Raw genomic sequence first — 12170 nt, forward strand, 5'->3', positions numbered from 1 at the left:
AAACCCTTCAGAAAGTGGGCATAACGGGAACCTACCTCAACACGATAAAGGCCATATATGACAAACCCACAGCTGACATCATTCTCAATGGTGAAAAGCTGAAAGAATTCCCGCTGAGATCAGGAACAAGACAAGGATGTCTGCTTTCGCCACTATTCTTCAACATAGTTTTGGAAGTCCTAGCCACAGCAATTAGAGAAGTAAAAGAAATAAAAGGAATCCAAATTGGAATGGAAGAAGTAAAACTATCCCTATTTGCAGAGGACATGATACTATAGCTAGAGAATCCTAAAGACTCTACCAGAAAAGTATTAGAGTTCATCCATGAATTTGGCAATGTCGCAGGATACAAAATTAATACACAGAAATTGACAGCATTTCTACACACTAACAATGAAAGAACAGAAAGAGAAATTAGGGAAGCAATCCCATTTACCATCACATCCAAAAGAATAAAATACCTAGGAGTAAACCTACCTAAAGAAACAAAAGACCTATACTCTGAAAATTACAAGCCACTGATGAAAGAAATCAAAGATGACACAAATAGATGGAAAGATATACCATGCTCGTGGATTGGAAGAGTTAATATTATCAAAATGACTATACTACCCAAGGCAATATACAGATTCAATGCAATCAAATTACTAAGGACATTTTTCGCAGAACTCGAACAAAAGATTTTCAAGTTTGTTTGGAAGCACAAAAGACCCAGACTAGCCAAAGACATCCTGAAAAAGAAAAATGGAGCTGGAGGAATCAGGCTCCCGGACTTCAGACTATACTACAAAGCAACAGTCATCAAAACTGTATGGTACTGGCACAAAGAGAGAAATATAGATCAGTGGAACAGGATAGAAAGCCCAGAATTAAACCCACACACCTACAGCCAACTAATCTTATGACAAAGGAGGCAAGGACATACAATGGAAAAAGGACAGCTTGTTCAATAAGTGGTGCTGGGAAAACTGGACAGCCACATGGAAAAGAATGAAATTAGAACACTCCCTAACACCAGACACAAAAATAAACTCCAAATGGATTAAAGACCTAGATATAAGACCAGACACTATAAAACTCTTAGAGGAAAACATAGGCCAAACATTCTCTGACATAAACGACAGCAACATCTTCTCAGATCCACCTCTTAGTGTAATGACAATAAAAACAAGAATAAACAAATGGGACCTAATCAAACTTCAAAGTTTCTGCACAGCAAAGGACACCCTAAACAAAACAAAAAGACAACCCACAGAATGGGAGAAAATCTTTGCAAGTGAATCAACTCACAAGGGATTCATCTCCAAAATTTATAAACACCTTCCACAGCTCCATACCAAAAAAAAAAAACAAACAACCCCATCAAAAATGGGCAGAAGATCTAAACAGACAGTTCTCCAAAGAAGACATGCAGATGGCCAAAACACACTCATTATTAGAGACATGCAAATCAAAACCACTATGAGGTACCACCTTACACTAGTCAGAATGGCCATCATCAAAAAGTCTACAAACAGTAAGTGCTGGAGAGGGTGTGGAGAAAAAGGAACACTAGTACACTGTTGGTGGGATTGTAAATTGATGCAACCACTGTGGAAAGCAGTATGGAGATTCCTCAGAAAACTAAAAATAGAACTACCATTTGATCCAGCAATCCCATTCCTGGGCCATCTACCCAGAGAAAACCATGACTTACAAAGACACATGTACTCCAATGTTCAGTGCAGCACTATTTGCAATAGCCAAGACATGGAAACAACTTCAATGTCCATCAACAGAGAATTGGATCAAGAAGAGGTGGTACATATACACAATGGAATATTGCTCAGCCATCAAAAGGAACGAAATACCAGCATTTGTAGCAACATGGATGGACCTAGAAACTATCATGCTAAGTGAAGTCAGCCATACAATCAGACACCAACATCAAATGCTTTCACTGACATGTGGCATCTGAAAAAAGGACAGACTGAACTTCTTTGCAGAACAGATGCTTACTCACAGACATTGAAAAACTTATGGTCTCCAGAGGAGACAGTTTGGGGTGTGGGGGGATGTGCTTGGGTTGTGGGATGGAAATCCTGTGAAATCAGATTGTTATGATCATTAAACAACTACAGATGTGATAAATTCATTTGAGTAATAAAAAAGAAAAAAAAAAGAAATAGCCAACCCAATTAAAAAGTGCACAAAAGATGTAAACAGACATCTCTTCAAAGAAGATATACAGATGCCAAATAAGTATATGAAAAGATGCTCAGCATCACATGTAATCAGGGAATTGCAAATTAAAACAACAATGAAATAGTCACACACACCTATTAGAATGGCTAAAATCTAAAACATTGTCAACATCAAATGCCATCCAGGATGTGGAACAACTGGAACTCACTCACTGCTGGTGAGAATGTAAAATGGTACAGGCAGTTTCTTATAAAGGAACACATGGTTTTACCATACAATCCAGCAATTGTGCTTGTAGCTTTTTTTTTTTTTAATACTGGTAACTATTTCTTTTGTTTTTGTTTGTTTGTTTGTTTTGCTTTTTGCTTTTGGAGGTTCCCAGGCTAGGGGTTTAATTCAGAGCTACCAGCTTACACCACAGCCATGCGGGATCCAAGCCTCGTCAGAGACCTACACCACAGCTCACAGCAGTGTTGGATCCTTCACCCACTGAGCAAAGCCAGGAATTGAACCTGCATCCTCATGGATGCTAGTCGGGTTGGTTAACAGCTGAGCCATGAAGAGAACTCCAATACTGGTAGCTATTTCAATGGATTCTGTTCTATTTAGTTTTTTTCCCCTTCCTTTTGCAGTAAATTTTGGTCATTGATATTTTTTTAAGAAAATCGCCACTTGACCAAAGTTTCATAGTAGTAAGATAAGGTTTTCCATGGTATTTGCTTATGATTTTTCTTATTAGTTATTATTTTTTGAAATCACTGTATTATTTTATCATATGTTTTAATATGTAATACAGTCACAGAGTTGAAATATAAAAATAATACTTGTGGAGTTCCCATCATGGCTCAGTGGTTAATGAACCCAACTAGTAACCATGAGATGGCAGGTTCAATCCCTAGGTCTCAGACTCTGCTTGGATCCCGCATTGCTGCAGCTGAGGTGTAGGCTGGCAGCTACAGCTCCGATTCGACCCCTAGCCTGGGAACCTCCATATGCCGTGGGTGTGGCCCTAAAAAGACAAAAGACAAAAAAAATTTAGAAAATAAAATAAAAATAACATTTGTTGTCATTCCTAAATATACACAAGTAACCATTTCTATCCATTTTTCCCATCCTTCTTTCACAAGTCATGAGCAAATATAATCTATAGCCTTATTTTCTTCCTCTCTTTTCCATAGCTTGCTCTTGCACTAAATGAATGTCAAAAATCTTCTCACAGCAGTTCACAGAGAACTTCCACAACTTCTTCCACAACTGCATTACATTCCTTTGTGTGACTGTGCCCTAATTTATTTAACTAACTCCTTATTGATGGCATGTGTTGTTTTCAATGGTTGCTTCAAAATTGCATTGTATACATTTTGCCATTGTACAAACTTACCTGTAGAAGAAATTTCCAGAAATGGAATCCCCCAGCCAAAGAGTACACATTTGTCATTTTTGACAGTGATTGCCAGCCTGCCCCATGAGGTAAACTAATTTGTGTTTTTACCAGCAGCGAAACCATATATGCAAGGTCTGGGACAAAGTACAATGAAATGTAGAACTCGATTCTAATGTCATGATAAACATACCTTCACAAAGACCTAGAAATCCAGGCCTGAATTTAGAAACGGTGGGTTCTCCCTAGTCCTAGGTCAGAGTGTGGCGAACAGCCCCTGGCTTGCAGCGCCCTAAGGCTCCCCTTCTGCTCTTGACCCACACTCAGGGGGCTTTGCGCTCACACATCTGACACCCCATGGCACACCTCCAAGCTCTTTTCACACCGCCCCATTCCAGCCAGCCCTCGAGGGCAGTGAAGCACCAGTTGACCCTCCAGAGATGGGCGGGAAAGGGCGACACATTCCTAGGACCAGAGCCAGCAAGGTTTCCGAGGACTGGAAAGCAGGAAGCAGGAGCTAGAAGGAAGATGCAGGAGCTAGAAGGAAGATGCAGGATCTGGGTGGGCGCGTATTCTTGTCCTCGCAGAGAAGTATGGTTTTGCTTCAAGAGAGGGTCTTGACGCTTTTATTTTTGTACATGTTGCTTAATTATGCCTTTTTTTTTTCTGTCTTAACGAATCTTGCTGGGAATTTATCTATTTAAATTCATCTCTTCAAAAAATGGGCTTTTTGTTATATTGCTCTTCACTCTTGTTTATTTCCGTTCCATTAATTTGTTCTTATTTTTATTATTGCCAAACATACTTCCTTAGAATTTACTCTTGATTTATTTATTTTTGCTTTTTAGGGCTGCAAGTTCCCAGGAAGTTCCCAGGCTAGGGATCTAATAGCAGCTACAGCTGTCAGCCTACACCACAGCTCACAGCAATGTGGGATCCCTGACCCACTGTGTAAGTCTGGGGATCAAACCCTCATCCTCATGGATACTAGTCAGATTCACTTCCACCGCACCATAACAGGAACTACTCTTTCTTTTTTTAACTTCTAAAGTTAAAATGCTTAATCACTAATTTCCATCTGCTTTTTAATATATACCTAAATGTCATTTTAAATATGTTTTAGCTGTGCCCACAAGTTATAGAGTGCTTCCACTGAAGTTTTAAATATTTTGTAATTTTCATTTGATTTCTTCTTTGAATTATTTAAAACAATTTTTTCTACATTTATTAAAATTTTTTTGGTTATTTTATGCACTGTCTTCTAATGGTATTGCATTGTAGTCACAGGAAATGATCTATAGGATTGATTCTTTGGTAGTCAATTTCTTTTGAAAATAATGTATACTCTTCATTTATTGGGACAATTCAAATATATAAATCCATATATTTTTCAAATTTCTGAATCCTTTTTGATTTTCTCTACTTGATCTATCAGTTTTCTACAGGATAACATTAGACTCAACCACCTTGATTGTAATTTTATTTATTTATCTATATAATTTTGTCCTGTTTTGCTTTATATGGGTCTGTGTTATTTGATGTGTGTGGGCCCAAGATTATTGACTTTTTTCTTGTTGAATTACTTCCATCTGTGAGTAATAAAATTCTTATTCTTCATAACATTTTTTGCCTTTAGTTCAGATTTTTCTGATATTAATATTGTTGGAGTCACCCTTGTGATTTTTTCCTCCTATATTTTTAATTTTTCAGTCACTTTTTAACACTTTTATATTCTCTTTCAGATTGTTTTATTATATTCAGTTCAGGAAGGGTTAATCTTATTGGCTACATTTCAAGTCTCTCTAAGATCATGGTTCATTTGTAATTTGGACTGTAAACTCACTTTTGTCTTACATGTTATTCTTCCATGAAACTTTTATGGATCCTATTTGTGAAAACATTTCTACAGGGAAATTTTGTGACTACTTCTGTTATGATCTTGGGGTACCATCAGTAGTAGTCTTAAACTAGTTTTAGGATAATGTCTCACTGGGAGTTTCAGCCCTGAAGGTAGGACACATTCAGATTCTATAACTTGGGGTTTTAATTACATGTAGTTCCCATTGTGGCACAGTGGAAACAAATCCAACTAGTATCCATGAGGACTCAGGTTCAGTTCCTGGCCTCACGCAGTGGGTTGGGGATCCAGCGTTCCTATGAGCTGTGGTGTAGGTCACAGACGTGGCTCGGATCTTGTGTTGCCGTAGCTGTAGCAGAGGCCAGCAGCTGTAGCTCCAATTCAGCCCCTAGCTGGAACTTCCATATGCCACGGATGCAGCCCTAAAACAGAAAGGAAAAAAAAAAAAAAAGGTATTTTGACGCCCTTTAGAGAAGGGCTGTGGCTTTTATCTGCAGGTCCTAACATAGTGCTGGATGCTTAAAAGGATATTTGCTGACTGGCTTCTTTGCCATTTGCTTTTTTGTTGTTGTTGAAGATATCAAGCCCAAGAAGAGCTATCTGCTCCTCAGTCATCACATTTTAACACTTTGTTCTCCCCAGTTCAAAACGCTATCCTCTGAAATACTTAAACTACCCACAGAGTATAGCAAAAGTAGTAATATTTTTAAACCTCTCTATTTTAAGTAAAGACCCAGGAAGATTAAGTGGCTTGTTTATATTCTATAACTAGTTTTTTAGAATTATGAACTCATAAAAGTGACCTTAGCTACTCATTAACCCAACTTCCTCAATTTATAGAAAGAGTAGGTAAAGAGTACCTTCTCCATAAAGAATAACTCCTCAGAGCCATAAGTGATTGGAAGCTGAGTGGGGACTAGAATTCAGATCTCTTGGTTAGTAATCAAGTGCTCCAAGTCCCTTCTCTTTGGGCCTGCCTTCACCACAGGGGTAACAGGGGGAGAAAGCATCACCTTCATTTTACTTGGGGATCCACACACTGGAACATATTTAATAGTAGTCTTTTTCTTCTACAAGGCCAATGTGATAGTATGATATCCTTATATTCTTTTAATTGTGATAAGTAATATCTCCAAAAACACTAGTCCTATTTTTAATATCTTTACTATATACGTCATGGAAAATTAAATGCAGAATATATGTGACACACACTTCATGCTGCTTGAAAAGGTAGCATAAAATATTAGAAATCCCAAATGGAAAACATTAATTGAATTTTTCTCCTAAACTAGATAAAATTAGAATCTACTTTGAAAAACCTAGTTTGATTAAGCATGGAGATAAAAATATTTTTCCTTAGTCAAATAAATTCCATCAGGAAACTCTAGTATCTAGCTAAGAGTCTTCAGGAGTTTAAAAATACAGGCATCTATCATTTGTCCCAGACCAGGAATTTGAAATATTTGGCTAAGGATAAAGTTTATTCTTAAATGAAAGAACAATGTTTATAGAAGCTTATTCCATGGTTGGAAAAACACCTAAAAAAACTAAGCAAATAAAATACATAGTCTTTATCTGAGGTAAAAGTTGTTCAGTATTTAACTACCTGGCTACATGTTCCAATATACTGGTTAAATATTTTAATAAAAATTTCCCAGATGGAGAAATGCAAATCAAAACTACCATGAGATCCCACCTCACACCAGTCAGAATGGCCATCATTAATAAGTCCACAAATAACAAATGCTGGAGGGGCTGTGGAGAAAAGGGAACCCTCCTGCACTGTTGGTGGGAATGTAAACTGGTACAGCCACTATGGAGAACAGTTTGGAGATACCTCAGAAATCTATACATAGAACTTCCATATGACCCCGCAATCCCACTCTTGGGCATCTGTCCGGACAAAACTCTACTTAAAAGAGACACGTGCACCCGCATGTTCATTGCAGCACTATTCACAATAGCCAGGACATGGAAACAACCCAAATGTTCATCGACAGAGGATTGGATTCGGAAGAGGTGGTATATATACACAATGGAATACTACTCAGCCATAAAAAAGAATGACATCATGCCATTTGCAGCAACATGGATGGAACTAGAGACTCTCATACTGAGTGAAATGAGCCAGAAAGACAAAGACAAATACCATATGATATCACTTATAACTGGAATCTAATATCCAGCACAAATGAACATCTCCTCAGAAAAGAAAATCATGGACGTGGAGAAAAGACTTGTGGCTGCCTGATGGGAGGGGGAGGGAGTGGAAGGGATCGGGAGCTTGGGCTTATCAGACACAACTTAGAATAGATTTACAAGGAGATCCTGCTGAATAGCATTGAGAACTTTGTCTAGATACTCATGTTGCAACAGAACAAAGGGTGGGGGAAAAAATGTACTTGTAATGTATACATGTAAGGATAACTTGATCCCCTTGCTGTACAGTGGGAAAATAAAAAATAAAATAAAATAAAATAAAATAATAAAATAGTTAAAAAAAATTTCCCAGATGGTCTAGTATAGTATCAATACTGAAAAACAAACATATGAAGACATGTCAGTTCTTTGAAATATTTCTGTTTCTATTTCTATTTCAAGCTGGTCAATTGAACTTTATGATTAAACATTCTGTAGACCTACAGTTTGTTAAGTTTAGTTTTAATGCAAAGGTCCATCCCAAATCAATGGTGTCTATTCAAGGTATTTGTCAGGGAGTGGAGAAAATGAAACACTAAGTTATCTAAAAATTCATAAATAAGAGACGGTAGCTAACATTTATTGAGTGCTTACATTGTACTAGACATCATCTTCAACCTGTAGATGTATTAGCTAATTCTCATAATAACCCTATACGGTAGAGTATTATTAATAGGAAGACTGGAACACAGAAATATTGAGTAACTTACTCAAGCTTATTTAGTAAATACAGCATTAGGATTTAAACCAGGCAGTCTGGCTGCACAGCTTTTTCTCCCCCTACTCATATAAATTTTCTCCAACACTCACATACACACTCTTAATCACCATGTTCTCAATTAGATGTTCTTAATAACGTGTGTTATGAAAGATCCATCGGTGGGTTGTATTCAGAATTTCAACTAAAAATATCTAATACCTGCAAATCAAGGAAAATACACCAAGCCAAGCTTCTGGCCTCTTAATTTAAGAAAGTGACATTAAAAATAAGATCAGCAATTTAAACATCACTAATTCTGATGTTATAATCATTCATGCCCCTTAGCCAATTATATAACAAAATTTCTTCTTCAAAAAAAATCTCTTCTTTTTCACAGGAATTATTTTCTTGATTTAAAGAATGATTATATGAAGAAGTAAGAAGGGAAACTGGTAAAGGAACCAAAAAAAAGAGATTCACAAATGGAATTAAGATTAAATAGCACTACACTGACAAAAATCCAACTTCCTCCACTGTGAATACACTTCTTTCAACTTTTTATTTCTTTTTAACCCCAAAATGCAACCTGTCCTCCAGGAACTGTCACATGAGTTTGATTTATTATCAAGTTTGCCTCTCAAGGGAGTATCATAATTGAGTAAAATGAAAGCCAAGTATCTACAACATGGATATGATTACAACTGCCTCAAATGTAGTTGTCGGGATTAAATAAGATACGTGAAGTTTTTAGCATAGTACCTAGGCTATAGTAAAAAAAAATTTAACTTTAAGTTTTATAATAATGAACTATATAAGTGGTATGAATATGGCCACATTAATGTTCACTCTGTAGCCAAACAACAGCAATTACTAATAGAAATTTACTTAGAGCAGAATTTAAATTTTTTCTATTTTTTTCATACAGAGGCTATTACCTTTTCATAAAAAATGAAGGTGAGGGAGATGTAACTTGTTTATATAAACATAAATCATATAAATATATATAAATTTGGAATGCAATAAAATTAATTTTCCCCAAATTGAATGTGTTTATGCATATATTTTTCTAAGTAAGACATTCATAGTTTTCCTCAGTTTCTCAGACATATCCATGACCCACCCCTTAAAAAACAAGTTTAAAAACAATTGACCTCTATACCCAAGTAAAGGGACTAGAGTGAGAGCCTTTGATCCATACAGAGATGGGATGAGATGAGAAGGAAAGAGGCACAGGAGAATAAGCAGAATGAGTTGAAGGGAATGAAGTGGTTCTAACCAGAATTTACTACGACAAAGTCTGGATAAACTATACGAGGTAAGAGTGCAACAGCAAACAATACCAGTCTTTCCATCTTTCTCTTTAAATGATAGCAACAACCACCTCCTTTTCCACTGGGTTTACCAAAAACCTGAGAGATATCCCTTATATAGCCACTTGAAAAAAAATCTGCTAAGGAGTTCCCACTGTGGCTCATCAGTAACGAACCTATTATCTATGAGGACCCAGGTTTGATCCCTGGCATCTCTCAGTGGATTAAGGATCCAGCATTGCCATGAGCTGTGGTGTAGGCCAGCAGCTGTAGTTCCAATTTGACTCCTAGCCTGGGAACTTCCATATGGCATAAGTGCAGCCCTTAAAAGAAAAACAAACAAAAAAAATCTGCTAAGAATAAGGAAATATTTGTCTTTTCTAAGGAGCTAGTATTTTTTTATTGTTAAATATAGGTTCTTTATTACTTATTATGTGTTTGGGGTCTTAGCACTCAGGAAACACAGACATGTCTTGTGTTTATTTTTACCAATTCTTTCCAGCCTTTGACTTTCATGTAGTTTCTATCCCCCACCTTGTCCTCTTTCTCATAACATTTTTGTACTTTGGTCCTTGTTTTAATGGTTCTATTGTACCTGTGTTCTTTATAAGTCACCACAAATTTCACTTTAAAACTAGATGCCTTATAAAGGAAGAAAAGAAGAAAGGAGGAAAGGAGGGAAGGAAGGAAAGAAAGAAGGGAGGGAAGGAAGGATGAATGGAAGTTAGTTCTTAAAATAGCACCCTTTAAGCTCTTATAAATTTAGTAGCTTTAATAGGGTATAAACCCTGTAGTTCATAATTTTTTAAACCTCAGATTATTTCACAAACCTTAAATAAACAAAAACACACTTCCCCCAAGTTTAAATTGTATTGTTTTTTTTCTGATAAATTTTCTCTTGCTAGCTCTCTATTAATATAGTGTTAATAGTAGTAAATCCTATTAATACAGTATTCTCTAAATATGTTCTTTAGGGAAAAAAAGCGTATCTATTCTCAGCTACCACTGCATCAGCAGCCAATATATTTGGCTCCTTTTGCCAACAGTGGGTCTTTGGAGCCCTTCGTTGTGCTCCTGCTGGCTCCCCCACCCCTCTGTCCTCTGCAGTTATCGTCTCAGGGGGCAGATTGCCTCTCCTGCCTTTTCTAGACCGTCGTAATTTATCCTTATTTACTCAGTTTCACTAGAAAATCTCTCTCTTTTTTTTTAAACAAAAGGGAGTACTCAGCACATCCTTTTGAATCCCTTTACGGAAAACCCCAAGGCACTGGGGAACTGACATTGAGTTTATGGAAAGTCTCTTATGAGTTTCTAGGCCTTTCCTTTAACATCATTGTTTATACAACTTTGCCCCCCTTCCCCCCTTTCTGAGGCTCAGCTCTAGCCCACAGCAGGTGACTGCTGAATAACCAGGAAAATTGTTTTCTAAATGATCTTAATTTTAAGTAGTTTTCAACACCTGAAAAGTGGGAACTTTGGGTGCAAAACATAAGATCATTTTATTTACAATCCTAGTGAAAACATTCCTAAACTTTCTTATTGAAATGAAATTTCATTTTGCATATGTTTAATTGTCTGTTGGGAGCATAACTATTATCCTTTCTTGGATTTAGCTAAACAAACCAAAGCATGTGTTATTAATGATTTTAATCATCACTCTGCTATTCATTCAGTCAGGTGTTAAAGGAGAATGAAGAGGACAATTCAACTTTGTTGTTTGTCACCCTGTCCCTTCACACACAAACACACACACACACACACACACACACACACATACACGTATTCATGTACACGCAACCGTATGCAGCCACCAATTGACCCTTGTCTTTTACATTTCATAAATGCAGGCAGCCTCAGCCTAGACATGGCACTTGCCAGTGCTGATGGGTCAGCTGGCAAAGACAGAAGCTTGATGCCTTCTCTCGCTCTGAGTTAAACATAACAGGACAACATTACCTCTCTGGATCCTGATCACGAACCTCCAGATGCCCAGTCCCAAAACAACAGCAGTCAGCAACCCACACACAGTGGCCACCAGCACTTTGAGGTCACAGGCGCGGCAGGAAGCCATGGGGAATCCGAACCACAAATCCACTCCTGGGGGAAAAACAACTAGCTTCTTTTCTTCTCAAGCCAAGAATTTTAACCAGAAACTATTCTGAAAAACATTAAAATAATTCCTTCTTTAAAGGTTTTATCCATCAGATGACCACATTTAAAAAATTTTTTGAGGTCAATCAGATGGGAGGCAGTTCAATCACTTAATGAAAGGTACATATTCTGCTTGCAATTTCCTCATCCTTCACTGAATGAGAGAATGAAAAAAGTGATGGGAGTTATGGGAAAAAGGAAGATGTAACTCAGGGCAATAAAAGAGAAAGGGAGGGAATAGCTAACAGGGTCAAAGTGTAAATATCCTGACAAGCAAGGAAGCAGGAAGGGAACCAAAACAGCAAGAACCAGAGAACATACCCTTTAGGCAGTGGACCTGGGGTCACCCATGGCTCAGCTTCCTGTGTTTTGTTAGAAGGCCCTAGC

The 12170-nt window shown here is 37.3% G+C and overlaps 1 protein-coding gene across 1 annotated transcript in view; it reads right to left on the reverse strand.

Annotated features, from left to right (window-relative positions):
• The window catches only part of ADGRG7 (adhesion G protein-coupled receptor G7), a 65277-nt gene extending 53519 nt beyond the window's left edge, over window positions 1-11758 (reverse strand). The window contains exon 1 of the mRNA XM_047755820.1: window positions 11589-11758. Within this exon, the coding sequence (XP_047611776.1) occupies window positions 11589-11703 (115 nt within the window). The 5' untranslated portion in view covers window positions 11704-11758. The remainder of the gene's footprint in view (window positions 1-11588) is intronic.
• Window positions 11759-12170: the final 412 nt, after the last annotated feature.

This window comes from Phacochoerus africanus, chromosome 1 (genome assembly GCF_016906955.1).
Source record: "Phacochoerus africanus isolate WHEZ1 chromosome 1, ROS_Pafr_v1, whole genome shotgun sequence".
NCBI lineage: Eukaryota > Metazoa > Chordata > Mammalia > Artiodactyla > Suidae > Phacochoerus > Phacochoerus africanus.